Source organism: Eleutherodactylus coqui, chromosome 5, assembly GCF_035609145.1.
Source record: "Eleutherodactylus coqui strain aEleCoq1 chromosome 5, aEleCoq1.hap1, whole genome shotgun sequence".
Taxonomy (NCBI): domain Eukaryota; kingdom Metazoa; phylum Chordata; class Amphibia; order Anura; family Eleutherodactylidae; genus Eleutherodactylus; species Eleutherodactylus coqui.
In genome coordinates, this window is record NC_089841.1 from 206,763,649 (window position 1) to 206,791,622 (window position 27,974).

General features: G+C 44.1%; 3 protein-coding genes across 9 annotated transcripts; 1 reads left to right on the forward strand and 2 right to left on the reverse strand.

The window, feature by feature from the left end:
* Window positions 1-674: 674 nt before the first annotated feature.
* Window positions 675-4,657, reverse strand: RMI1 (RecQ mediated genome instability 1). Its single transcript, XM_066604109.1, has 2 exons — window positions 3,041-4,657; window positions 675-2,302 (listed from the first exon to the last, which is right to left on the reverse strand). Exons 1-2 carry the CDS (start codon window positions 3,111-3,113, stop codon window positions 762-764), a joined length of 1,614 nt encoding a protein of 537 aa, XP_066460206.1. The 5' UTR covers window positions 3,114-4,657; the 3' UTR covers window positions 675-761.
* Window positions 4,658-9,379: 4,722 nt separating this feature from the next.
* Window positions 9,380-19,441, reverse strand: LOC136628312 (uncharacterized). 4 transcript variants are annotated; one of them, XM_066604112.1, is made up of 4 exons: window positions 18,499-18,530; window positions 15,279-15,412; window positions 10,807-11,133; window positions 9,380-10,369 (listed from the first exon to the last, which is right to left on the reverse strand). In XM_066604112.1, the coding sequence occupies exons 3-4, from the start codon at window positions 11,130-11,132 to the stop codon at window positions 9,478-9,480; spliced, it is 1,218 nt and encodes a 405-aa protein (XP_066460209.1). In that variant the 5' UTR covers window position 11,133; window positions 15,279-15,412; window positions 18,499-18,530; the 3' UTR covers window positions 9,380-9,477. The 4 variants fall into 4 exon arrangements, with proteins under 4 accessions (XP_066460209.1, XP_066460210.1, XP_066460208.1 ...); XM_066604113.1 differs by lacking the exons at window positions 15,279-15,412; window positions 18,499-18,530 and adding an exon at window positions 19,308-19,441; XM_066604111.1 differs by lacking the exons at window positions 15,279-15,412; window positions 18,499-18,530 and adding an exon at window positions 18,812-18,876.
* On the forward strand, window positions 18,633-27,958 carry HNRNPK (heterogeneous nuclear ribonucleoprotein K). Of its 4 annotated transcripts, none has more exons than XM_066604116.1 (15): window positions 18,633-18,655; window positions 21,095-21,179; window positions 21,299-21,396; window positions 21,543-21,599; window positions 22,528-22,571; window positions 23,358-23,430; window positions 23,505-23,618; window positions 23,766-23,894; window positions 23,991-24,298; window positions 24,430-24,487; window positions 24,725-24,740; window positions 24,846-24,910; window positions 25,020-25,189; window positions 25,850-25,928; window positions 26,508-26,636. In XM_066604116.1, exons 2-14 carry the CDS (start codon window positions 21,125-21,127, stop codon window positions 25,887-25,889), a joined length of 1,227 nt encoding a protein of 408 aa, XP_066460213.1. In that variant the 5' UTR covers window positions 18,633-18,655; window positions 21,095-21,124; the 3' UTR covers window positions 25,890-25,928; window positions 26,508-26,636. The 4 variants fall into 4 exon arrangements, with proteins under 4 accessions (XP_066460213.1, XP_066460212.1, XP_066460211.1 ...); XM_066604115.1 differs by lacking the exons at window positions 18,633-18,655; window positions 26,508-26,636 and adding exons at window positions 18,955-19,083; window positions 27,314-27,958; XM_066604114.1 differs by lacking the exon at window positions 18,633-18,655 and adding an exon at window positions 18,955-19,083.
* Window positions 27,959-27,974: the final 16 nt, after the last annotated feature.

Here is a 27,974-nt window from a genome sequence, read left to right on the forward strand (position 1 = left end):
CACCATCCATGTGAAAATGGATGAGACTAGGACATGCAACGATTTGTTTTCACATGATCAACCATTTGAATAGCCTTAAGGGCTATTATTGGGTCATGTGCAGAACATGGAATACATGGCCAGCACAATGCCTGAAGATGTGTGAATGGGCCCTAAAACAACCTCTAACAGAAAAGCAATTCTAACAAAATAGTACATGTCGTATTTTATATACTAGGAGGCAGCAGTAAAAAACAAAATGCACTCAGTCTCAGCATCATTGCAAGTGGCCATCTTCCTAATTACCTTGCAAGTACCTGCAAAATTACAGGCCATTATAGAAGGGAGCAGAAAACATCTAGGAAATGCTACAGCCTAGCACTAAAATGAAATTCACCCAAAATAGCAATTTCCAAATTGTTTATCATAAAAATATTTACAATTTAATTTTTAAAATGTTTTTTCTTCAAGTACACAATCTTATACCCTATTAGCCATATAGTCACTTGAAAGGATTTTAATGGGGAGGAAGAGTCACATCTTTATCTTCTTACTAGAGATAAGCGAGCACGCTCGGTAAAGGCAGTTATTCGAGCGAGTATCGCTCTTCTCGAGTAACTGCATACTCGTCCAAGCAAATGCGGGGGTGTGCGGGTGGGAGAGAGAGATCTCTCCCCACCACTCCCCTCTGCATTTGCTCGGACGAGTATGCAGTTACTCGAGAAGAGCGATACTCGCTCGAGTAACTGCCTTTCCCGAGCGTGCTCGCTCATCTCTACTTCTTACCGATTTAACCGTCTCCTTAAACTTGCACTTATTTCTTCAGTGACATCTTGTAAATCCAGCACACTCGCTTCAGAAGTTGTAGGGTTGTATGAAATGGTCATTATCCCACAAAAATCAGTTAGCATCCTCTGACACTTCTGAAGGCCGTCTAAAAGTTTGTTCTGCTGGCTGGGATTCCTTTTAAGGTTTTTCATTTCAGGCACTGAAAACCCTATAAGTTTAGTGAGAACCTCATTGCTGAACGTAACATCCAGGTATCCAGTACCATCAGAAATCTTGGCTTTTATACTCCAGATACCACTACTACTTGTGAGAGTACCATTTAAAGTCACAATAAAGGACTTTAACTTCACACATTTGACAGTGGCACTTGCGGAAGCCAATACAGTTGACAAGTAGGTAAATGGAGAAGGATCTTGTTGACCAGAGTCTACTTCCGATGTTGACGTCGGATTAGGAGTATTGGTAGGGATGGCTGTAGAAGTAACTATTCTTCCAGATGAATGGTTGGTGATCTCCAGCTCCTCCACTGCCATCTCTTCTAATTCCCTCTGAATTTCTTCCTCTAAAAATATATCCTCATCTACATCATATACCTCATCCACATTATTTGCAACTTGATTTGTTTCATTTGAAGCTGTGATCTGGGCCGGTCTAATATTTGAGAATTGTGTTTGTTGCTGTTCTACGTATGAAACACTTGAATTATAATTTTCACTTCTGCTGTAATAGCCACTTTCAGGGGCCGTATTATTGTTGATTGCGAATTCTTCATTCTGATCAAGACTGGCCAGTAGATCTTCATCTGATATGTCTATTCCTTGCAGAGTTGCCTCTTCCGACCTTGCTGTAACTTGGTTTTCCACTGGTGTTCGCTGTGGCAAAGTCTGTTCTTCCATACCAATCAATCGTGAAAGAACTTTATTTTGTGCAAATTCCGCTACGAGAGCTTCCACTTCGCCTCCAAGAACTTTCACATTTTCCGGTTTAAGGAGAAGTACACCTAGACGACAAGATATGGTACCCTGTAGGAGAATTTTTGTTCCCGGTGGAAGTCCCCCATGAAGCACTGATATAGATTGATATTCCATTCCCTGAATGTTCTGAATTCCGTCTGTTAACTGCATCATGAGCATTCGAGTTGGTTTGGACTCCCATGAACGTGGTGTTGCTTGTGTTGTAAAAGTAACCTGGTCATTTGCATTTTCCCTCCCTCTTAATTTTTGCAGTTGGGAATATGCCGGTTGGCTAACGTCAACTAAGGAATCTATCTGTACCGCATAAAAACCACTCAGTTCAAATTTCAGGGAATCCAAGATACCGGCTGGTAGAACTTGGTGTTCCAAGTCTCTTAAATCAGTTAGAAGCCATTGTTCAAAAACCTGTTTATTTATGGCAGCCTGGGATACAGAAGATCCCCCATTTTCTTCTTGAATCCAGTTAATGCAAGCTTCTAACCATGGATCTGGAACTTTAATATGCCAGGTCGATGACAGCCATGTTTTCACTCTAGTAGCACACGTACTCATTTTGAAACCTAAGATTAAGAAAAGAAAAAAAAAAGGTAAAAACTATTAGCACTTTTCCATGAAGAATATAAAAAAAAACCCATTTTCATACTAAATTTTCTTTCAAATGAAATAAGAATTTTAGTGCACCTACAACTAAAATGCTTTTCTTTTTCCATTATTGTACTTTGCAGATATGTTAGATCGCCCTATGTGGTGTGCATCATATGCATTGTGCAATATGTTATGTTACATCCATACTGAGCGTTAAAGGACCACGGCCAGCACGGACGCACATCAGTGTTCACATGGGACAAAAACTCCAGGAAATCCCATGTAAAACGCTAAAAACCACCACCCAAACAAAAACAAGGGGCAAGGATGGAGAATCTAGTTCTAATATCCAAAGCAGGGGGGGGGGGGGGTAGATAAAGGTCAATAGTAAGGCTGTAACAAATAATAGTAGGAGCAATAGCAGAAAAAAAATACTACGATATAAATCAATACATCAACTACTTAGCTTGATCCGGATGGCAGCACCAAGGTAAAAAGGACTAGAACCAACTTCACCCATTAGAGATTAATAATTAGCAACTTCTGAGAGCAGGGGTATAAATATATCAACCCCCTCTCAACTAGATTGGCCAGCCAAGGAAAAGACAAACCACCTTAGGGAATTTTAACATATGACCCTTTATCAAAGATGGGGGAACCCAAGGGGATAGCAAACATAACCACAAAAGTGTAATAACATGGCTCAGACTGACCTTGTACCACCAGTCCATTTGCGTATCGTGGCCGGTATACTATGAACCTGAGAGCAAAAAGAGACGGCAGCATCCAGGTTTAACAAAGTAGAAATTCTTCTTCATTCCCCCATGACAATAAAAGTTGACAGCAACGTTTCGACCTGGTGGTCTTTGTCAAGCTATCACAAAGATGCACAAACCCCCTTTAAAAAGATACACCAGGGCAGGTATACTATGAACCTGCCACGGCCTTGATATGTTATGTTATTTTGATTAACTGGACTATTACATTAAATATTGTTCTTTCTCAAGAGGGAGTAATCCTCCATGGAGGCTTAGTCCTCTGTGGTTGGATCAGCAAGAGGTATGAGAGTATGCTATGCGAGAAGCAGACATATATTGGGAGGCCAATCAAGGGTCAGTCTCAGGGTCCATTATATGGGAGATCTTTACAAAGTGCCCGTTTAGCGCTAGAGCACCGCCCTTCAGATGCACAGGCTAAATACACGGTAAGGCCCTCTCCGGACAATTATTTCGTCCTCAAGGGGGTGGGAAGGGAATATAAAAAGCTGCTGGTTGAATATACTAGGAAGAAACTACTTTACACTCAACGGCAAATCTTTGCTCAAGGGGATAAAAATGGTCTATCCTCAACTGATTATAATCCATTGGTCAGCTTGGAATGCAGAATTGAGGGACCTGCTCAGATTTCGCGGGGGCTGTTGCTAAGGGACCCTACTTCCCCAGGGATCATGCTGCCTGTTCCAATTCTGGTGACCCTTAAAATTTTGGCATACAGCCCTTCAATTATCTCCTGAAGACCCATGTTTACCCCATCTGGAGAGCTTCACTGAATATGCTTTTTGGTGGTTCCATGGGATAACCGCCCTTTCCTATAGTTAGACAGGGCACTTTCTGTGCATTTCAGCAGCTGCAGTTAACCAGATAACACCTACTTCAGGTATTGCCAGCTGAGACATGCTATTAAAGCACAATTTGAGGGCATGACCATCTCTTCCTTCTTGACCCTTTTGGAAGGTTTTGCCCAGTGTAACCTTGTGAAGCTGCTTTCTAGTTTCTATAGCCATTTAACGTGTATTTTTTTCCTTTCGCAGGAGAAGGCGCTTTCAGAAATGGATGCCCAATATAACTTAAAAACAAACAAAAACGCTCAATAAGTCTATGAGAAAAAGTACTCTGACAGGTATTGAAAGCATTAACTAGGGGCAGCCAGACTAGGAACACACCCAGTTGTGTGTCTGGCTATCAAAAAGACACTGGAGACGCAAGCAAATTTCGGAGACATTCTGCATTGGAGCCATACGGTCCAGGTGGGATATAATCCATCATAATGATCTGATTCCAAAGCTCTGAATTCCTTTATGTGCATTAATAAATTCTGAGCTTCAACCGACATGCATTTGGAAGGGATGGGGGCATCCGATTTCATAGTCTCAGAATTATCTGCTGTGTTGCCAGAACAAAAAAAAAAAAAACACGGAATAGCCCTTTCTGATTTATGAGGCTGTACCCAGGAACATAGGCAAAAGAGCCATCTCCAGGGTCATTGATATAGGAGGTAGACTTAAAATCTATATAAAGTGGAGATGTTATTCCAGATGAGAGAAAGCAGCATTTAACCCCACCATACGTGTAGTGCTGTTATCCGAGCTGATTGACATCTTCAACACACCTCCGAGGTCTATAGGAAAAGCCTACGAAGCTGAGCTGGTGTTTTATACTAGCGGGACAGGAGTTAAAAGTTCCTGTAATCGACTAGAGACAGTTAATTTGTGGGTTAGAAAGAAAGACTTTGCCCAGAGATCCTTCCAAAAAGCCTTACCCATCTCCCATTCCCATGCCTGCATGTAGCAAGAGCTCGGGTCCTCCATCTCCCCTCTAAGTAGCATGTTTCCACCCAAAGTTTTGAGGAGCTATGATTAATTAAGTCTAGAACTAGAGATGAGAGAGCACCAAAATGCTTGGGTCCGCATTATTCGAGCCAAGCTTTTCGTAAAATTCGAGAGCTTTATTCGAGTAACGAACCCCATTGACTTCAATGGGAGACTCAAGCATTTTTGTATACGACCCGCCGGTTGTCTGTGTCTCTCTCTCATACACAGACTGTGTGATATAGAGCAAAGTCCAAAAGGCCTCTACCCCACTGTAGATATTATGGTAGCTTGGTTAAAAGGCAGTGTTTCAGACCGGGCTTAGTACCCTTCCATACAAAGTCAGTGACAAGTCGTCATAAGGTAATTAAAAAAAAAAAAAAATCTAAAATCTCGGGTTAGATTGAGATACCGTCTGAAATAGGAATAGAAGCTTGGGTATTAAAGCATTAATCCTGCCAAACAAGGAAACGGAGAGGGAAGATCATTAGATATTTTACAGTATGTAATGTCGATTTTGAAGGTTGCAGCAATCACTAAGTGCCATCATTAGATACTTTACAGTATGGCAGCACAATCATGAAAGATCAACGATAAACTAGAAACTTCTAGCTTACCATTGATCACCTCCTTTCACACACTGATCTCTTGAAACATTACTTAGCCAGTATAAACAAGCCTTAGCCACTTTGGTGACATTTTTTACATTTATTATGTAACTAGCCCCCCCAGTATAAGCCAGCTAGTATTACCTTATTTAGTTATTCTTCTCCATCTGAAACTTACTGGAGTCCTTCGCCTCAGGTGGGTCATGTGATCTCATTCCGACTACCTAAGAGTTACATGGCTTTATGTTCTCTCAAAAAGTCAGTTTTTCAGTCCGCATAATTCCTGTGAGATGGACCCTACCACACAAGCTCTGTATAGAGGGGCACACACTCCTACCACAGTTACTGCTAATGAACCAGAGGTTCCTGTGCACAGTTATAACAGATGATAATTTAGCCTTCTGACTGTAAATTCATCTAAATAAGCTACATTCCATAATGATGCAAAACAGTGATAATCACACTGTCCTCCCAGAAGGCAGAAATGGTACAGGCTCTACCAGCTCATGTAATGTTGTGCTGATGCATCACATGATTCACATAGCACAGAACAGGGAGAAAGAAAGCAGTGAGAAATCTCAACTTAAAGATGGTGCCTGACAAGCATCAGAAAAGAGACTGCACTGCATGTAAGTGGTTACAATATACATTGGAGATGTACAGAGTGACAATCTGGTGAGTGGTATAGGGATATATAAATATGTGTTATCGCCAGAGTGGCCCTTTAAAAAGATACCCTTATTTTTGGGAACTCCAATAGTTCAAATAAGGCAAATATAAAATACAGAAAACAAAAAAAGTTCTGGTTCTGATGCTGAACCCCAAGAACCATTGACAGAAAATGTATAGTTGTATGCTTTTTTCATTAAGCAAACAAGAGTATAATTTGCATAGGCAAGCACTGCCTTCACATCTGTCTCAGGAAGCATTTAGTACATATGCAAATAGGGGAATCTGTACCCAACTTCAGCTTCTAGGAATCAGTGATTATACAATACCTTTGTGTGGGGCGCATAATTAGGATAGAGGGGGAGATTTATGAAAGCATTTGTGCCTTTACTGATATAAAATGACAGTCTAAATGATGTGCGCCGGATTTATGAACTTCATGTGCCTATTTTAAATGATCTGCGCCTGGTCGCGTCACTTTCCTTTTTGTCTAAATTTGTGGACATATAGGGGATGTAGCTGTTTAGGCCCAATTTATAACACGACTTTTAACCCTTTCCAATCCGATTTGTATCCTGGTTTTCCTAGGGGGCTTACTCTTTTTCTGCAGTTATAGAACAGCGCTTTATGCTGGCTAAAGCCAGTACTGCATGAGGTGACACATTGGATAGGCTCCGACAGCAGAGAGGCTGGCAATATACAGTAAGAGAACCCCGACTGCTGTCTTACAACATCGGAGCTGTACAGCCTTAAATCATAATGTCTTGAGAGGTCAGACAGTGGATTGGAAAGGGTTAAACAAAAAAAAAGTTGCATAACAAGTTGCACAACTATATGGGTATATTTTCAGCACAAGCTTTCACATCACAGATATAGGAGATTTGCGCGTAATTTAAAATCGTTTTTGTTGAATTTGTTGCGTAATAGATCGGTACTTAGACTAAAAGTCGCACATAGAAAAAAGTCTCATCTGATAGATCTCCTCCTGAATGTATAAAGCAGCAATTTGGTCTAGATTACTAAAAGATGGAATATCAGACAAGCCAACAGCGTCTGAATGGCTGAAAGGATTTTTTTCATCTCATCGGAAACCCTTTTGGTGATATTTGCTGAGATTGACTGTTATGTGACTATAGGGAATCTGAGGGTGTTTCTTCACGGTTACCGGAGCCAAGGCTACTGCTGCAGTTCCTAACTCAACCAATTAATGCTCTGCATCCCTGTTGCAATGGCAACCAAAGCAAAATGCCAGGCAGTGGGAGGAAGACTCCTTACTGACTCGGAGCGACTAGACGGTGTGAGGACTAAGGTCATAGGATTATGGCAGATTATGTGAGCGATGTTTGCCGTTACCTGCTGCCACGGCAAGCCCTTGTAGATGACCAATAATGAAAGATGCCCTTATACAGCAAAAGTAGTAGGTGACCTTACTAACAGGCGAAAGGCAACCTAAAAAAACAATATAAATAGCCTAAAAAGTGCAGACACATGCCAACTTTCAGCACGTCAGAAGCCAAGAGCACTCGCCTTGTTATACCACAACACACCTAACACTTCCCAATGCTATTTAGTGGGTTCATGTTGTGCTACTAAAGAATATTACATACCTTACTAAGGCTGGGGTCACACAGGCAGACCGGATTCCGCATCCGGGAGACCTGTAGCAGATTCCCGCTGTGACCCAGCTTATTTTCTTGTATTGCGTATGACTGTGGCGGTTTGCCATTGATCATGCGCAGTATAGGGTTTTTTTTGCCTGTTTGTATCTCCGACGCCGTCGCTTAGCCGGCCCGATGCAGTGTTAATTGTGTATGGGCTGCAGGTCGGACGGCCTCCATTGACTTCCATCGAAGCCAACGGCGGCAAAATAGAGCATTTGTGATTTTTGCTCAGGTTAAATAGGTAATTCATCTTTGCACAACTATCTGTTCGCAGTGAATGTTGGCGGGCGGCTAGAAGAGATCTCCAGTGTGCTGCGCTTCCATTCACTGAACGACTATCGCTCCTGCAACATTTTAGATGATCTTTGTGCACGGACCCTACAGTATATAGCAGCACAGTTTGTATGGATCTTATTATGGAGCCAGTGGGCAGAATGTCTCTGAATGCCTGAATCGTCCTGGAAGAGCAGAAAGGCAGGCATTCAGATACTACCCCCCTGTTGATTGGGCCACAGTCAGTGTAATGCAGCACGGAAAGGGAAAGGAAGTACAGGACAGTGAACTACTGGCAGTATGCTAGGCCTGCTATACACACCCCTCTGCCTGAAAGTGGATAGCAAAGAGCAGGGCAGCAGAAAAATAGGAAAGACCACCTGACAATCAGAACTTACAAAGATGTAATGGTGCAAACAGCAGCAAGTGGGAGACCCCATTCTATTTTAGAAAACGTGTACCTTTAAGGTATTTAATTTCATGTAATTTTTTTTTTTTAACTGAAGCACAGGTAGTTGACAAAGGTGGGGCTCACCCATACAGGGCGGATTCCAGCTGTGAGCCCGGATGGTGACCTTAAACTGTATTGCGGCCGACTACGGAGCCTTGCCATCGGTCATGCGCAGTAGTTTATTTGTCTTTGTATTTCCCGTGCCATCGCTTAGACATGATGCGGATATCTGCAGCCCATCCACAATGTTAATTGCGTATGGGCTCCGGGTCAGGCAGCCTCTAATGATTTCAATGGAGGCCATCCACGCAGATTCCCCGGCAAAATAGAGCATGCTGCGATTTTTCTTCCACTCACGGATTATGCAATTCGTATCTGCAAGTGTGAAGGAAAAATCTAAAAGTTCATGCCTTTCAATGCCTGCATTTTACAATGGATCATCCGCAGGGATGGTGATCGCGAAATCCGCCACACAAATCCGATTGTGTGAGACCTCCCGCTAAGGCTAGGTTCATAACAATGTTGGAAGATCTATCTAAAGGCTCTGAAACAGATCTGGCATGGAATCCTGGACCAAACAGTGCTATTTTGTCCCCACATGCCAGAAGTCGAAGGGATCCCATTATAAACAAATGGGGTCTATTCAGTGCCGACTGGGTCTGGCATATACCAGATCCGATACTTCAGCTTTTGCTGTTCGGCTCAGAGAATGCAACTGACAATGGAAATCAATGATGGTAGTGTGAACCTAGCCTAAAATAAATCATGGGCATATAGAGTAGAATTAAAAAAAACTGCAGACCTTCTGAGTGTACCATATTTTATTTAACATAATTTAAATTAAGAACTCATTAAATTACAAAAAAGAATATATGCAAATAAAGTTAGATATACCCACAGTTCATTGTCCACCAGGTAGAGATGAAAGCTGCCAAGGAACTGAGCCCTCAGGTGACATAAAATAATCCGCAAACGAGTCCCTGACCTGCAGTGCAGACATATCAGGCATTTCGCGAAACCACTCATTCACTCTCTCCATGGCGGGCATGTTCTCCTCAACATCAACAGTCTCATGGACACGTAGATAATTATGTAGAATACAGCAGGCCTTTGTAATGGATTCCACCATATCAATATCCAACTGTAATGCTCTTAGAAATACACTCCATTTGCTGCTCAGAATGCCAAATGCACATTTAACATGGTGGCGTGCGCGGGAGAGTCGATTATTGTAGATTAGCCTTCTAGTATCCAGCCCTTGCATGGGAAATGGACTGAGCACACTGGCAGTCACTGCAAAGGCCTCGTCTGCCACAATGACATAGGGCACCGGGGAGCCGGTGGTTCCAGGCAGTGGTCTTGGGTTAGGCAGGGTCAACTTAGTTGTGAGAATCTGTTGTCCTATTCTAGTTGCATTTAAGACTCCAGCATCCGTTGTGCATCTATTAGCCATGGTATGTACAGCTACAAAATGGTATCGACTGTCTGCCAATGCCAGCAATACCACTGAAAAATATTTCTTATGGGTGTAGATTCTAGACCCTTCTTTCAGCGGCACACGGACCCGTATGTGCTTCCCACCTAAGGATCCAACACAGTTAGGAAACTGAGTGGCTACTTCGAACCGGGAAGCAATGTCCAGCCAGGCCTCTGTAGTGGGTGCGGGCATTACCGTTGGTTGCAGTCCTTCCCAAATGAGGTCACATGTCGCTTGAACTATTCCGGCAATGGTGAATTTGCAGAGTAAAAATTCTAAATGAAGAGTCTCAAAAGAATTGCCGGTCGCCAGAAACCTGCAGAAGAGGAAAAATAAATTGTTTCACACAGCCATTTCCACCAGAATCATAAAACCAAGAAGCATTAAAAGTGGTTTTCTAGTAAATACTATTTATCATGTATCCCCAGGTCATCAATAGTGGATCAGCTGGGGTTTCCACTCAGGACCCCGGCCGATCAGCTGATCAGGCACCCACTTTCAGCGCCGAAACACATGCAGTGGAAACAGATAGCTCCAACCCACGAAGAGGCTGACACTGGTAATTGCAGGCCAAGTGACCAAGTTGGATCACTCTGCTTCCGCTCAGTGCCTTGTGTTGTGGTGCTGACAAATGGGGTCCCAAGCAATGGGACTCCTACCGATCAACTATTGATTACCTATTTGGAGGATTGGTCGTTAATAGTATTTGTCCCCTTTAATATTATCAAATAGTTAAATATAGATCGTAGTTACCGTAGTGTGATCAACAGCCGCTCCTCAGGTAGTATGTTCTGACTGGAACTGCTATCCTGCAGGATCAGACCTGAGCGCAACTCCTCCAGAAGCTTGTCAAACGTCTGGATTGAAATCCTACAGAATTGGGAGAACTTCTCAGGATGCTGTCTGAGGTCTTGGTAGAAGGTCGCCAAGTGCCCCTTGGAGCTCCTCTGGCATACATTATGATACACCTCAAGTCTTGGGGTCCTCTGCTCCTCCTCGAGGGCTCGCCGTCTCCTTAACCTTCTACTTATCAGCCATGCGAGGAGCACTCTATCTCTGGGTGTCATAGATAAAGCCATCCTGTAATAAAAATGCAATTGCTATGGACAACAGCAGAACGAAAACAGCTGTAGCAAGCAACCGCATAGCAATGCGACGCCCAACTCTGCCTCTAGTACATGCCCGGTGATACTGAAGAGTTCGGGTCTGTTTGCATGGGCCGATAAATCGTTCAGTGTAAATGCATCTCCCGACTGATTGACGGGCGATATTTCATCGCTTATCGTTCAGTTTGTGTCTGCATAGAGCCAGGCGACGGATCGGCCCTTGGAAACAGGCAGTCGTTGGTTTATGAACTACTGCCTGTATCCTGTGAATGGCGACCGGCGGGCAGGAACGATCCCCGTCCCACTCCACCTTCATTCACTAGGGATAGTTCCTGTGTAATAGCAGAGAGGATTATTGCTGGGATGAGCTAGTCGGACCCAAGTAATACAAAGGCACACATTTATCATGTATTCGAGAGAAACTATAGCTGCCATGCTATAGCGTTGGCACATCATACAGGTTTGCTGCTGCCTTCTTCCCATCTGCTTTGAAGGAGTTGTCCAGTTACTTTTGGATGTGGGAAAAGTGCGTAAAAATAAATCTGCATTCCAGCACCGCAGTTCTCCCGGTCTCTCTCAACAGCAGAAGTCATGTGGTCGCTGCCTGCAATCAGAGGCCGCAGTGCCACCATTGCGAACTCCTGGCATCATGGTGGCCAGGATGTAAACAGAGAGAAGAACTGCAGCGCTGCAATGCTGGATCGCCGAGTATGGGCGACTACTACTGGATTTGTTATTTTCACACATCTGCACCTGACATTTAATTTTTAACTGGACACCTCATGTAAGTTTATTAAATGTACACAAGTTTTCAAAAAAATGAACGAAAACAGCCCAGGTCTTCATTGGCCGCTGCCTCGCTGCTGTTTGCACCCAGTTCGATCTTTAACAATGCAGTTTTCCAAGTAAAAATTCCTATTCTGCTGCCCTGCTATCTGCAATCCACATACAGGTAGGTGTGTGCGTGGGGGACCATTGCCAGGACTGCACTGGCCAGGACTTCCTTTCCCTCACTTCCCATACTGCCTTGCATAGCCCTGCTGCAAGCAGCTGCAAGGAAGCATATGGATGCCCGCCCTTCTGTTGCATGTAGTAACTAGCAGTGTCCCCATGTCCCTGTTACTAGAGAAGCCAAATGCCTAATGACAGGCAATCAATTGCAAAGGTGATGGAAGGGAGACCCCCTGGTGGCAGGCACTTCAAACTTTATTTTTATTGATAAAACAAAAATTAAGTAATACAAGTATATTACAAGATTGATGATGCAGACATAGGCTATTACTGTAGATGGGAATTAGTTATGTGAAAAGTTAGTGTTCTTTTAACCAAAAGATTTTGAAGCGAACTGCTTATTGCCCTGTCTAGATGCCACCTAAATAAAATAGTCTTAATAGGGAACTTGTCCTTTATACTTCCCTCTCTAATGCTAGGCTTACATGGGACGAATGTTGGGCAAACGATGCCAGACACTCGTTCCTGTGTCCTTGCTCCGATGCTCCTGCACGGTAGCTAGTATCGCTCGCTCACAGCGGGGCGGCGGCAGGAGATTTCTCTCCTCTAGCTTCCCCCCCCTCTCCATTGACATAACACAGTGGCCGTTCAGTACTGAATGGCCGTTAGTTACACTGAACAAGGAGCGATTAGCTGATCCTCCATCGTTTATTCTGCATAAACAATGGACGATTAGCTGATCACTCATCATTTAGTATAAATAGTGGCCGTTCAGTACTTCGAACGTCCGCTGTTTTATGTCAATGGAGAGGGGTGGGGAGCGAGAGGAGAGAAATCTCCTCCCACCCCCCACCCGTCACTGTAAGCCAGTGATACTAGCTCCCATGCAGGTGCGGGGACGAGTGTCGGGCATCATTTGCCCAGCATTGTTTGCTTGACACTTGTCCCGTCTACAAGGGCCATAAATTCAGAAGCCTGTCAATTAGGAGTTGATGTGAAGTGGTTTGTATATTAAACTGTGCAAGGAGCACCCAGCACTGCTGCAAAGAGTCCAATGATATTCTTGATATGCAGACTCCTCCACTGATTGACAGGTTTTTCCCTATACACAGTAATATAGAGAAACCTGTCAATCAGTGGCTGGAGGGAGGTACCTGCACATCACTGAACTTTTTGCTGCTGTAGTGGAGACACGCTGCATAATTTAACATGCAAGTTCTCCAAGATCTCCTTGGTCTCGGTCTCACACAGTTCCCAACCCTGTCAGTCTTCTTAGCTGGACAGAAAAACACCAAAGATGACACTTCCCTATCCAGCAGAAAAAGGCTGATAGGGATGGAAACTAAAGGGTCTCCATGTAGTTTTCTGCATAGATGACAGAAGCCTGAGATAGAAGCGGCACCGGCCTTACAGAAGTATATTTGGCATTATTAGGCTGCATTAGAGCGCAGTTCAGGGGCTCAGTCTGCGTTTTTTAATGAGTGAAACGAAATAATACTGAAAAAAAAGATGTCCATTTTTTCCCCATTGATTTTAATGGAGTTGTAAGGTAAAGCAAACAAAGGCCTCCATTCCGTCAGATTCCAGTTTTTCTTGGATGGAAATATAACGCAGTCTGAAGTGTTATTTTTCCATCCAAAAAAAACAAAACCAGACGGAATACAAGCAAACAAAAGCTATTCAGTTTTTTTTGTTTTTTTTTTTAAGTCCCATTGAAGTCAATGGGGAAAAAAATGTATCCTTCTTTTTCAGTTTCTTTCCCCCAAAAAGAACAGAGATATGGAAACCCTGAACTGACCCTAACACAGGTTTGAAAGCGGACTTATGGGCCGTTTACACGGGACGATTATCGCTCAAAATTTGTATGTCCGAACAAATGCTTGTATGGAGGGGGATCATGGGTAGATCTCCCTCCATACAACGGCAAGTGCAGGACATTTTTTTTTCTTTTCTTAACAGCCCTCACCTGGCGGCAGCTGTAGTTCCGACAAGCCGGGACGCTCACTGGAATCGTTAACGCTTTAAATGCCGCTGTCAGAATTGACAGTGGCATTTAAAGCGTTAACAGTCCCAACAAGCAGCATGGCTTGTCGGAACTGCTGCCGGCGGGTGTCGGCTGTAAGAAAGAGCCTGCACTCGACGTTCAGGGGTCCCGTATGGCCTCCTGCAATAAGATCGCGTGACACCGCAAGGTTGCCACGGCAGCTGGGGCCCAGGGATGACTATGCAGAGTGCCTATCAAGCCGTGCCTATAGTCTTCCTGTCCGATCGCTGCACAGTATGATGTAATGCCATAGCAGGACCGGGTTGTTCGTATCTTGCGACTCGAACGGTCGCGAGTAGGGGACTATCTGTACTTCCGTTGATCAAAATGGATCACTTAAAACCAAAACGATCATTCGTCAGGTGAAATGTACTAATTAACAATCGTTTTAGCCAACGAATGACAGACGGCCATCGTCTAGAAAGACGTCTGTATTAAAAATTTAGTTCCATAGTTGGAAAAATTATCTTTAATAGGGACTCCATAATGACCCCTGTAGTAATAGGGGCTTCAGTAGAAATAGTGAACCCCATATTGGTCCCAGTAGTAATAGGGGCCCTCACAGTGACCCCAGTAGTAAGTGTCCCCAATAGTGACCTCCCTATTGGCCTTGGGCCGGGCAGCATCCTTACAGACATTCCACTCACCCAGCCTGTAGATCCAGCGGCAGTGCAGTCTGTGACCGCTGACCTCTCCCATCTGCGTACAGGTCTGCGCACAGAGACACCAGGGGAGAGAGGTCAGCAGTCGGACCGCACTGGCCGCATACAATAAGGCGACGGGCCGTGTGTTTGACTTGGGATCTTATGTGTGTGGCTACTTGGACTCTCCTCTCCCCATTGAGAGCAGTTGCGTACCCAGCCAGGCGGAGAGCGCGGGTGCAGAGGAGCCGCCGGACACACCAGGGTTCGCCTGCCAGCAGCTGAGGGTGTATGGGCATCTTATGGCTAGCGAGGGAGGCAGTGCTCAGCAAAAGAACAACAGCCCACAGAAGAATAGGCAAGATATATTCTGAATTTAATCACTAAGGAATTCTGAAACCACTGATAAAAAACAAAAGGTGGAATTTTTATTTTTTTTTAAGCAAAAAAATGGGCCACAGAAAGAAAATTTGTAATACTTGCTTTAGCTGTCGCACAGTCTAGTACACGCCCCATGCCAGAATCATTGTGTAGTCCAAGATCAAAGCTGCTCGTAGACGTTAGATTGTAGCTAAACCCTAAAGCTTCAGTGCCTTTTACTTGGGCAGATGGTCTACCTGTTAACGAGCAACAATCAGTACTTGTTACTGCGGTCTACATGCAGCAGGTCCTAGCTACGGTATTAGGAATACGAACAGCTGCTAACACAACCCTTACAACATAAAACCATCGTTCGGCAGAAAAGTGAAAGATGGGTACATTTACACGCAAAGATTATCGCTCAAAAGTTCTATGTAAAAGGGCCTTAAGTCTAAAAGTACACTTACAGCTTCATTCCCCCATTTTGCGCATTATTTTTTCCCTTTGGGAAAGACAGATGTCGCATATGTGATACAACTTTATAACCCACGCAATTCCCTCCAACATTTAGACGACCTGAATAATAAACATGGATATAGATATATTTTTTTTTTTTCACTCCTTCCAAAGTAACAATCAAAACCAGGCCCCGATCAACAGGCAGAATAACAAAAAAATGGACCATCAGCCACCAATGAGCGGAGTGTGCCGAACCAAACACTATTTCTTAAAGGGGCTGTACTAACATCTAAATGATCTCCTATCCACCATTCATTTCAGTAAAAATGGCAGAGCCCTCATAGTCGTGATTTCCAGCACGGCCATTGAAAACAATGCATCACCAGCACGACCTCCATATAGTGGCCGATGCTTGTAACTGCAGGCACGGCTCTCATTGAAATCAACGCGAGCCTATGAACACAAGGATGGGCCATTAATAGGGTTTCCCTGGAAAACCCCTTTAAGGATCTGTTCATATTGACAATTTCCTCTGCATTAGGCTGTGTTCATACTGTGTTGAGACGCGCGATGACCACCAGTGACTAATAATGAGGTCCATCTGGTTGCATTGAAGAGAAGCACGACACTGCATGCAGCCTTGCTGAGTACTACAGGCTTGTCTCGTTCAGTACTTGGAACAGTCCCTATAAGCACTGAAGAGGCAGCGGCGCTCGTCACTGCCCCTTCCATCAGCTGATCGCTGGGGATCCTGAGCGGCGGACCCCACTGATCACATACTGATCACCTATCCTGCAGTTAGGTCATTTTTTTAAAGGCTGAATAATCCCTTTTAGGCCTCCTGCACACGGGCGGGTCGGACCCCGCATGCAGAGTTCAACCTGGTGACCCCTGCTTACCTGTCCAGCGTCTTCTGCAAGCGCTGCGGATGTGCCTGTCAGCACTCCGTCACACATGCACAATGGTCGCGTGTGTGCGTGTGCGTGTGCGTGTGTGTGTGTGTGTGTGTGTGTGTGTGAATAACACGTATCCCGCGATACTTCTGCAGTATTGACTGCTAAAGTGCCACGAGGCCGACGGCTTCCATTGACTTCTATGGAAGCCGGCCCTGCATAACCTGCACAAAATCGTCGCATGCTGCGATTTATTCTCTGCGAGCGGAAAATCACAATCTATTTCCGCTGTATTTGCTGCAGAGTCCGGAGGCAGACGCTCGCCACGGACTGCGCAGTGCAAATACGCCCGTGTGCAGGAGGCCTTAAAGCAGTGTTCCCCAACTCCAGTCCTCAGGGACCAGCAACATGTCATGTTTTCAGGATTTCCTCAGTATTGAGGCGCCTGCACACGAGCGGAAATTCCGCAGCGGGATTTCCTGCAGAATTTCCGCTGCTGGAAGCCTGCATAGGATTGTGTTAACAAAGCAATCCTAGGCAGACGGCCGCGATTTGGCCGCGCAAAATCTTGCACGGCAAACAAATCGTGGCATGCGCTATTTCTGTGCGGGGTTCTGCGAACCCCGCACAGAAATGTCACTCACCCGCTGCCGGCTCCGGTCTGCGCATGCGCCGGCTGCCCGGCAAGCCGGCACATCAAACAGCCGGAGCCACGGGCGCAGGGGAGTACGCGCTGGTCCCTGCAGGCACTCAGGTCGGGTCCCGCGGTGAGAATCCTCGCCGCCGGATCCGACCCGCCAGTCTGCAGGCGGCCTTGCACAGGTGATGCAATTATTGTCAGTGCCTCAGACATTCCCACAGGTGTTCTTACTAGAGGATATCCTGAAAACGTGACCTGTTGGGGGCCACGAGGACTGGAGTTGGGGACCCCTGCCCTAAAGGGTTATCCCACTATAGTCATTTACCCACCAAACCACCTGCTGGGACCCCAAGGGTCACCCGAGTCCCTCCTAGGGAATGGGGCAGCAGTGGGCATACCTGACCGGGGCATTGTTCACTTCTACGCGCCTGAGGGAGATGATTGCTTGTGTCGGTGCAAAGTGAGCGGTGAGGTGGTCCCGTGTGCCTCCGCAGCATTCATGGGGTGCGCCGTTTTCACGATGTCCTGAGAACGCTGCACCCCGCACCCCTCTTAAGCCTCACGCTCACAGGTGGATTGCGGAGTGGATGACCGCCTCCAGATTCCGCAGCGAATTCCGTCCATAACACGCTACGGGAAAACAATTCTACATGCACACCGCAATCATGGATGAAAAAAAAAAAGACCGGCAGCCTGCTCCATTGTACTGTGGTTCCCGCACGGACGGCTTCCATTGCAGACCATGGAAGGCGTCCGACCCGCGGCCCGTTCGTAATGTCAATTGCGGATGGGCCGCGTGCATCACGCAGCACTTTAGCGCTGTGGGGCCGGCCTATCGCCACGTAGGCCATGGGTTTTGCCCACGTATAGCAGTGTACCGCACGCACGCGGTTGTGCGCCGTCTCCCTGGTTAATCTCTTTGTCTATCGCTTTGCCCGTCGGCACATTCTACGCCACCAGTTGCCCGCCGGACATGATCATTTGGGCGCGGAAGACGAACACAACGCAATTGAAAGCCATTTAGCCCGAGTTCCAAATGCTTTTTTTTCGGTATTGCGCAGTGATCCCCGCATCCCCTTGCATATTGCACACTTCCTATAGATTTCTATGGGGCTGCTGACAAATATCACACATGCTATATTTTTTTTCCCAGCTGTGCAGAAAAAAAAGGAAGCGTGAACGGACCCCCTGAAATTAATGGGGGCTTCTCCACAGAATACACCTGGACGGGGATTAAAAGGCTTTATTTCACCCCAATTCCTTGATAAATCCCATAAAACCTCCTTCACAAAGGCCAATCATGCCCCCCGTCCCTGTATGGCCGCACAGCCCCCGTCGCCATGGCACTCACCCCGGCTCACACAAGGCGCCAACACGCTGCGGGGACCGCGGATTGGACATAAGGGCCGCAGGCTGCGCAGGAACCCGCCAAATATCGCGAGACTTCCCCCTCCCCCCGAGCCATTGTCTTGGCAACGCGCTGGCCGGGCTGTTCCGTACAACATATGGTGAGCCGCTGTGTGTGGTGCCTGCACTGACGTGTTCTACATACTATATAGGTGGCTGCGGGGAACTCGTCCGCCGTTATTACACGCCGCCCTGCACGTTACTACCAGCTACCACACGTTATCACGCCGCCCGCCAGCCGCCCGAGTGCTGCGTACGTGCTCCTCCCGCCGCTTTCATGTTCTTCCCTCTTTGCCAGGATTTCCATTCAACCAAGCTTGTATCAGTACAATGCTCTGTTGGAAGGGGCGGGGTTATCCTTGATTGGCTTCTTTCTCAGCCAATCCAATCAGCTCCCTCAGTCACCGTCCAATCAGAGTAGGACAAGGGAGCTGAGCGCTTATCATTGCTGTAGGTTGCACTCTGTGTGGTTTCGTCTTGTGCTTCGGCCGCGCTAGTGGAGGGAGCTCGGGAGCGGCGGAGGAGCGAGGTAAGCGGACGGGGGAATGGCGCAGTGAAGGCGCGGGACCGTTTTTGAGGCTCCTCGGCGCAGTTCTGGGGGCTCGGACGGGGTTTTATTTCGTGTGCGTCACCAGTCGGCGGGGATTGTGGCCGGCAGAGCCTGACGCAACACTTCTGGTAGTCGGCCATGAGCGTGTACGCGGCGGAGGGATACCAATCTATTGTGTGCCGCCGTTAGTAGCCGTGTTTTACCTCACGGCGGCCGCTCACACAGGGAGGTGGTAGAGGTCCCGCCACCTCAGCGTTTAACAGGGTGTAAGAGCCGGGCGGCGGGGTATGGCGTGCTCGGGGTGACGCGGATTATTAGGCGGGCTTTGTATATTTCGCAGCCGCCATGCTGTCTGCCCGTCTTCTCTTCAGTCACAAAATGGCTGGTGGCGGAAGCTGGCGGCTGAGGGGCGGGGCCGCCGTGCCCGGTGTGCTGGAGCCGCCGCGGCAGACAAAGGAGCGGAGCGGCTGGGGCGGAGGGATATGGGGCGCCGCGCACTATATACGCAACCGGGACTATAGTGTAGTGTCTGTTATCAGCCGTGCCGGGGAGGCCGGATGTAGCGGCCACATTGTGCTGCTCTCCCCACCGCGTGCTCAGGGAAGATGCGCACCCCAATGGGTTAATTCGTGAACACATCTATGTGGAATATATATATATATTCATGTTCCATGTGAGTGTGATGCCTTTAACACGTTACTATGGGAAGGGCTATAGGAGCGCAGAGTAGTGAAGACCGGATACACAAATGCATAGCGGGTACGAGAAAATTGCACTCTCCGGGGGAATACAGATTTCGCATCCGTTTTTTTCACTTTCACCCACTTTTTTTCCCCCTTCCCCACCCCATGCTGTTGCCATAGTAACCGGCATTAAATGCCTCACGCTCGCATGCAAATCGGATGCCATGCGGCTGCAAACTTACCCAGAGAATAGTAGGCACCACCTAACCTCCCACGCGCTTTAGTGGCTTTTGCGCCACGTATTTTACATACACAAATATGCCCTATTCTTAGTTTTAGGTATGAAAACTCCCATCGGCATGAATGGGGTGCGTAGAAAAGGCAACAGATACACAATTGCTCGCGTAATAACTGCCTTTTACGCTAGTTATGCCGCCCGTTGCGGGCAGTTGTGACATCAGCATGCTTGTCTGCAGCAATATGCAGCTCTGCACGCAGTAGAAGGCCGGGTTCACACGACCGTATAGCACTTGCGTATTACGCAGACTTTATGTGGTACGCTGTAGCTCGTCGGTGGTTAATTGCCTTGCGCAGTTCCGCTCATAATGGAGTGTCGGAATTACGTAATCCGTGAGTGCAAAGTAGAGCGCAGCATGTGCTTTTTTGCTGTGTAGAGATGCAAAATAGAGCCCATTGTTGTCCTCTGTTGCACCTATACGCACGGCCTATACGTCACTACATTGCATATGGGCTGCGGTATACGTGTCATCGCTAAGCAACCAGGAAATAGAAACAAAACCCCAGGTGTTAAAGGGAAAAAACTTTTGCCAAGAAAAGTGGCGAAAGATGCAAAGAAAATGTATCTTTTTAGAGCTGCTCAACTATTGGGCGCTGCTAACCGTTTTGTGGGGGATGGGGGGGGGATGTACTCCCTCAGCTTCTGATGTTGACCCACTTATCCTTTTTTGAGTAATGCCAAGGGTAAGGACCCATCTGTGCCATCTTATTCCATACGTGATGTTGGCAGCTCCTGTATAGGCTTGTAGTTGGTGCCAACCTCTAGGTGTAATGAGCCTTTGTTATTGGCATGTCATCCTGATTGGCTGGTGCATTCAGAATGGCAAATGAATCTAGGCAGGATCTCATAGGTCAGTGAGCCGTGGCTTGGCCCCGCCCCCTGCGATTCCCATCTTATAACCCCGATGCCCTTTGAGCTCTGTCATAGATAGGCTTCTCTCCCGAAGCAGCAGCATGTTTGTCAGCAGGAGGCCATCGGTGATGATCTACTATTTGTCCTCTCTACACAGATAGCTGCCACCACCTTATAAGTGTATTACATGAAGATGGAGACAGAGCAGGAAGAGGTTGAATTCACTAACACAGAGACCAACGGTGAGATGCTGCCTCCCGCCAGGCACACGGGTGCTAACCGCTTGTTGTACGGCTTCTACGTGTGCTTGATAAAGATCTCGCAGCTGCATACCGATTAAATGCCATTTAACTTTCTGTAGGAAAACGTCCAGCAGAAGACATGGAGGAGGAACAGGCTTTCAAGAGATCCAGAAACGCAGATATGATGGTTGAATTGCGCATTCTGCTACAGAGCAAAGTATGTATCTAGCTTCTCCAGATGTTTCTTTGTATCACTGATGGCTACTGCAGTAGGATGTCTATCCGCCTGACCATCCTGTGCGCTCAGTGGCAACAGGTGCTTCTTGTAGTTGTAACTAATGTAACGTTTTCTTCTCTCCTCAGAACGCCGGCGCTGTTATTGGTAAAGGAGGAAAAAACATAAAAGCACTTCGGACAGACGTGAGTGTTTCAAAACAGATCCTCTCTCCAGGTTTTGCTTTTTTTTAGTAATGGTTAGGGTATCTACTCCACCCAGACAGTTCCACTTCAGTCTTGTAGAGAGGTGTTATGGGTACACACTAGTTATTTGGGACACTTAGCTGTAGAATTGATCTTCTGTAACAGCTTGTAGTCTGCAGTGTGATTTTAGGATAGTTTATTGTTTATTCGTTAGATGAATAAATGGTCAGTGACAGTCCAGTTAGTTGAATGCTTTAAGTGGGTTGACTCATGTGATTAGACACTTGCATAGTACTTCATGAAGTTTACGTGGCACTTCTGTGTCTTACACGATCTTCAGCATGCTTTTTTTTTGCTCTCACTTTTTTGAGTGTCACAATTTGCCTCGTCTTTTGTGTTAAATTCCAAGTGGAATGCTTTTGTTTGTATATTTTTTTCCTTAGCTCTTCTTGTTCTCGGTTTTTGAGAACTGTATTTCAGTCTGCTCAGATCCTTCATATTCTACATCCATATGAGGGAATGTGTCTATACCCACGAGCCAGCCTGCTAATGTTGTGTAATGTCAGATTACCTACCGTAGTGAGGAATTGCAGTCAGCATTTTTAAGTTCTTAAGTGTGTTATTTCAATATGCCTTAATACCATTGAAAATTGAGTCTAGTTTGTATTAAATTAAAATGTATTGCTTTTCCCCCCCTTTTCCCTCTCCTTGTTTTTTTGGCCACATATCTCCGTTGCCCATGTACTGGATCGTCTTACCCCTGCGTTGCCCATCATGATGGCCCATCTACCCCTGAACGCCCATGTGAAAACCCTGGTTGGCTATGCCCAAAAATGTGCTCGTTGCCCAACGGGCACTATTCCTGACATCTTCTGATTGAATGCCCATGCCCAATGCCAACATCCACGAACGCCAATGACCAATGCAGTACAATGCCAGTGTTTCAGTCCCAGACAGCAGTGGCCCCGAGCGGTATGTCCCAACAGTTTATGCCTCACTGCCTGATTAGAAAGAGAAATGTATTATAACCTGCCTTTTAATATGATTAGTTTCCCCTACATAGTGTTATTTTCTGTCTTGTTTTCCCATTGAATTTTTTGTTTTTTCCTTTTCTTCCTTCACTGATCTTCTCTACATAAGTTAGTCTTTTGGACCCACTAATTTCCATATATAAGGCAAGCAAACATCGCTTCAGGAGTTGCATATTTCCACACTGTACATTTTTATTTTCTAAGTGGTTTCTGTCTTCGTGGCCCACCTGATTTCTGCAGTATTGCCTGTTTCATTATTTACTATTCCTTTCCTAATTAGGTGCTAACTCTTTAATCACTGTCACTTCACATTTCTGTTGCTTATTGTCATTTTAATTTTCTTCTCTTCAAAGCTCATTGATACTTCCAGTTTCTGAAGGTGTTTCATCCATACAGTATCCACCAATTGCATTTTCCAACTGTCCCTGTAGTGCGCCAGTTTCATTCAGATAGTGAGGGTGTCCTGAATTAGTGGTGACGGGGAATGTGATCATTCACTTATTTCCAGATCTGTACCTCTTTATGCCCGCTTTATCTAAATCCTTCCAGAATCCCTTTCCCTCACCAGCATCTAAACGTTTACTGCCCAGTCACATTCAACTGAAGGAAAAATTTAAAAAAGGGATAAAAAGCGCATGTATACATCTTTAAATAGAAGTTATATATCCTTATCACTGTAAATGTGGAAGCTTTAGTAACATTGTTTTTTATGTCGTGTGTCACACAGTATATTAAGTATCAGTGCAGACATTGAAACAATTGGCGAAATCCTGAAGAAAATCATTCCCACATTAGAAGAGGTATGTGGCTTTTATTTTTAACGAACTTCTCTTGTTTATAGAAACTTTACTAAAATGATTACATTTCAATGCAGTACCAGCACTATAAGGGAAATGACTTTGACTGTGAGTTGAGGCTCCTAATCCACCAGTCTCTGGCAGGAGGTATCATTGGAGTCAAAGGTGCAAAGATCAAGGAACTACGAGAGGTATGTAACTGGTGGTGCTGATGTGTCGTTTTTTTTGTGTGTGTTTTTTGTTTTCAAAAGATTGTTAATTTCCCTGTAAATCACTTTGGTGCGTTCTCTGAAAATGAAGCGTATGCTGACTCCACTTTCCTTTTTCATTTTCCCCAGAACACACAGACTACAATCAAGCTATTCCAGGAGTGCTGCCCCCATTCTACAGATCGTGTTGTGCTTATTGGAGGAAAACCAGATAGAGTGGTTGAGTGCATCAAAGTAATCCTCGACCTTATATCTGAGGTAAATCATAGTTTGATAATGAGGGTGAATTTATTTATTTTTTAGTCCTTTTAGGTTTTGTCTTTATTCATTTTTTTTACTATTCCTTGATTTCAGTCTCCAATCAAAGGAAGAGCACAGCCCTACGATCCCAACTTCTATGATGAAACCTATGATTATGGTGGCTTTACAATGATGTTTGATGACAGACGAGGACGGCCTATGGGGTTCCCTATGCATGCTAGAGGTGGTTTTGATCGAATGCCTCCAGGACCAGGAGGTCGTCCAATGCCTCAGTCAAGAAGAGACTATGATGATATGAGCCCAAGACGAGGACCCCTCCCACCTCCTCCGGGTCGTGGAGGCAGAGGTGGCAGTAGAGCCCGCAATCTTCCACTTCCACCACCCCCACCACCAAGAGGAGGGTAAGAATTTTAGATTGCGTTGAAAAGAAAAGTTACGTAATTATGCTTTGTTAATAATTTTGTTTTGTGTGCTTTTTTTCTTTTTCCCCCATCCCCTGTTGCTGCTTCCTGACATCTATATTTATGGTTAGACCTCTTTCTTTTATTTCTAGTGACCGGAGAGGGAGACCTGACCATTATGATGGAATGGTAAGTTTCTGTTTATATTCTGTGATTTAAAAGCTCATGATTGTTAGAAAATTGTCATGTTTCTACTCTAGGTTCTTCTATTTATTTTTCTCTAAATTTCAAGTAGTATTGTCCTTTTTCTTATTTATAAATTTATGATTGGATTAGTTAAATGTGATTATTGCACTGTTAGAAGCTGTGTGTTTTAATTTACAGGCTTATGTAAATTAACTTTCTTCTTTCTTTTCCTATTTGCAGGGTGGCTCTGGATATGGTAAGTCCCCCCCCCCCTTTTTTTTTCTCCTTCTTATGCTCAGTATAAGGGGGAAGGTAACACTACCTGTTCCATTTAACCAATTTTCTTCTGTTTTCTTTCTAGGTCGGGGATCCTATGGGGATATAGGAGGACCTGTCATAACCACTCAAGTAACTATTCCAAAAGATGTAAGTGCAGTCATATTATAGTGTAGTGTTTTATAGTACTGGCACTCTTCATAATTGTAGAATTTGTCTAAGTATGATGTAGTCATATATATTTTTTTTCCTTTTAAAGTTGGCAGGCTCAATCATTGGGAAGGGAGGTCAAAGGATCAAACAAATTCGCCATGAATCTGGTGCATCTATCAAAATTGATGAACCATTGGAAGGGTCAGATGATCGCATCATCACAATTATAGGCACCCAAGACCAGATACAGAATGCACAATATTTGCTTCAGAACAGGCAAGTTGTTGGCACTTTATCTTGCATGATTCCAAAACTAAACTTTTAGCTAAAAGTGTCTAAAAGCTGTGTACTATAACTTTTTTTTCCCTTTTTCAGATTTTCTGGCTTTTTTTCTCTATCCTTTTTACTAAAATTTGTACTAAAAAAATCAAGGTGCTTTAAAACTAATTCTGCTTCATGAAATTAACAGCTCAACTTTCTGTCGTGAAACGACTGCAAAAGATTTGTAAAATGAACATTTACATTAATGAGCCTGTAGATATAATTAGAAGAAATCAGTGGATGTTGGTTTAGTTCTGTGTGGAAGACTAGTGATTTTGTTGTTTTTAGATAACAACATTGACAACAAATCACGGTCTGCCATATGGCACAGACCATGCCTCTACAGGACAAGTTACAGTCGTTTTGATTGGATGCTATAATGCAGCGTTTCACACTTTTCTATTTACTAACCACTCCTTTTTTTTAACTTTTTTTACCTAATGGGTTTAATACCACAGCATGTTTTGGGTTTTGTTCTGTAATTATCACTAACCTGCATATTTAATCATGCTTTTATTAACTTATGTGCTAGCCTTTATTTTGGGTTTGATAGTCTTAATTTTGTAAGGTTTATGCGCTTACAGGTTCTAATGCAAGATTTTCTTTTTTTTATAGTGTGAAGCAGTATTCTGAAGATTATGCTTATGGGTTTTGACTTCTAAACATTGAGAGGCACATGCTCAAGGGTTCTAATGTAAGATTCTCTTTTTTTATAGTGTGAAGCAGTATTCTGGCAAGTTTTTCTAAGACTAGTGAAGAATGAAGGAATCCTGCATCTTTTTTTTTTCTTTATCTTCGCTTCTGATTAAAAAAATAATAATAATAAAAACATTCCTCTGCTTCATAGGTGTAGAAAGTAATTGGTGGTTGATATGTAAAGATCTAGCTATTTGACATGAAAATGTTTTATAGCAGTGCAGACGGATCAGATGCAGCATGAGTGGGGTGTATTTGAAAGCCCGCTATCAGTCTTGGAGCTTTTGCTGAATTTATGGATGGTTTAAATACTATGTTTAAAGAGCGAATGGTTTATTAATATCCACAATGAGCCATGGATATCGCTGATTTGTTTGTCCGTTATTTTTTTTTTATTTTTTTTTTTTTTTCTTAATTTTTGAATAAATGTAATGAATCGTGGGGTTGTTTATTTTTTTAAATTGCTTTCACCTTTTAATGATGCACTATTTAAATAGTTGCTGTACCGGTCTCACTTAATTGTGACTTTAGTGTTTAAGTTAAAGCACAAACACCATTTTTGGTTTTTCTTTTACAGGGCTCTTAACAGGCTGCATTCATGACGAAGAAGAAAGTGTACAGCGAGCAGTGATGAAATTTTAGTTCTCCTTTGCACTTCAGCTTGTTTTACAACGTCTATTCTTAAAATAAACACTTTTAAGAAAAATTCCACGGTCTGGTTATCAAGTGGTTTTCAAATCTAAATGGGTGTTTTGCAATTGGTACTTGAAGATAAAATCTTTCACCTTGAATTAGGCTTTGTGTATTTTTTTCCTTGATTTTTTTTTTTTTAAACTGTAAATTGAACTTTTTGCCTCACTTTTTTTTGTGTAATTTTACTTTTATTAATCAGGACTTTGTCTCATTCACAATCCAAAATGACTGAGATTTTACTGTCCCCATTTGGATTTGAAAAAACAAACAAACTGGCATATTTGGTCTTTGACGAGTGCAAGTAGCGCTTATTTTTCCACTGCCCTGTTCCAACTTTCATCTTTGGACAGTATGCATGATATAAACTAGTGGAAGTGAATCAGTTACAAAAAGTTTCTTTTTGAAGGAATCTAATTCAGCTAGTTTTAGTTTACAAAGCTTGAATATTGGCTTCTGCTTGAAACTTAATAGCTAGCAGTAGTGGTTGACCTATCAAGGCTTTTCGGGCAATCTGCATGAGAACAGCGTATTAACATTACACTTCCGAAGTTTTGCCTGATAACTTGTAGTACATTTCAGTTAACTTCACATTAGAGTCTCTAAGTTCTTTCATATCCTGCTTGGGTTCAGCCTTCTGCTATGTTTTTAATGTTTTATATATGAGGAACAAAATATGAATTTCTTTTTCAGGCATAAGTGGATTCCAAAATATTTTGTTTAGAACAGCTTCAATGAAAAAAAACCTGGAATGCTCTCTTCCCCCCCCTCTTTCGTTGCTTTTGGATTACAAACCAAGATTTGGATCACCGGATGCAATTGTTAATAGTAACCAGCAGCGCTAAGAATCCACAAACAGCGGAGAATACCCCACCTCCAAGAGAATTGTACAGAATTAGTAGAGCTGAATGAATATACCTGCTTTATGTTAAAGATTTAGTGTGGTTTTTGTTTTCTTTTTTTTTCCCCCCCTTTCTAAATTCAGTTATTACATGGAGAATGAAACTTCTCTTAAGCATTTCTGTGCAAATCTTACTGGGATAACTGTTTAATATTTGAGCAGCTTCATAAGTTTGGGGTTTACTTTTTTTTTTTCCCTCTAAATGTTCTAATTCCAAAATCTGTTTTCTTTACATGCATTGTCTGTTTAGGATTGGGGGTTTGTGTTCACTGTAACAATGTGCCCGACTGTACACATTGCTGTTTTTATCACTTTTACATTGGTATGTTGTAACTGAAATTAGTCACCTGTGTTAGTGTATTGAGATGACCAGCTGTGCTCTCAGTTTTTATCAATATAATTAAAGTTTAAAGGATTTTTTTTATTCCTTAGATGTAGCCAACTGAGCAGTGA

Excerpts from the sequence above, each read along its gene's own strand:
- HNRNPK (XM_066604116.1), top strand. The coding sequence starts at position 21,125 with ATGAAGATGGAGACAGAGCAGGAAGAGGTTGAATTCACTAACACAGAG. Across the intron at positions 24,299-24,429 it reads CCCCCACCACCAAGAGGAGG|ACCTCTTTCTTTTATTTCTA; the intron begins GTAAGAATTTTA and ends ATTTATGGTTAG. Across the intron at positions 25,190-25,849 it reads CAATATTTGCTTCAGAACAG|TGTGAAGCAGTATTCTGAAG; the intron begins GCAAGTTGTTGG and ends TTTTTTTTATAG.
- LOC136628312 (XM_066604111.1), bottom strand. The coding sequence starts at position 18,861 with ATGGAAATCCTGGCAAAGAGGGAAGAACATGAAAGCGGCGGGAGGAGC. Across the intron at positions 11,134-18,811 it reads GAAAGCGGCGGGAGGAGCAC|GATGGCTTTATCTATGACAC; the intron begins GTACGCAGCACT and ends TTTTTATTACAG. Across the intron at positions 10,370-10,806 it reads CGGCTGTTGATCACACTACG|GTTTCTGGCGACCGGCAATT; the intron begins GTAACTACGATC and ends CCTCTTCTGCAG.
- RMI1 (XM_066604109.1), bottom strand. The coding sequence starts at position 3,113 with ATGCTGCCGTCTCTTTTTGCTCTCAGGTTCATAGTATACCGGCCACGA. Across the intron at positions 2,303-3,040 it reads AAATGGACTGGTGGTACAAG|GTTTCAAAATGAGTACGTGT; the intron begins GTCAGTCTGAGC and ends TCTTAATCTTAG.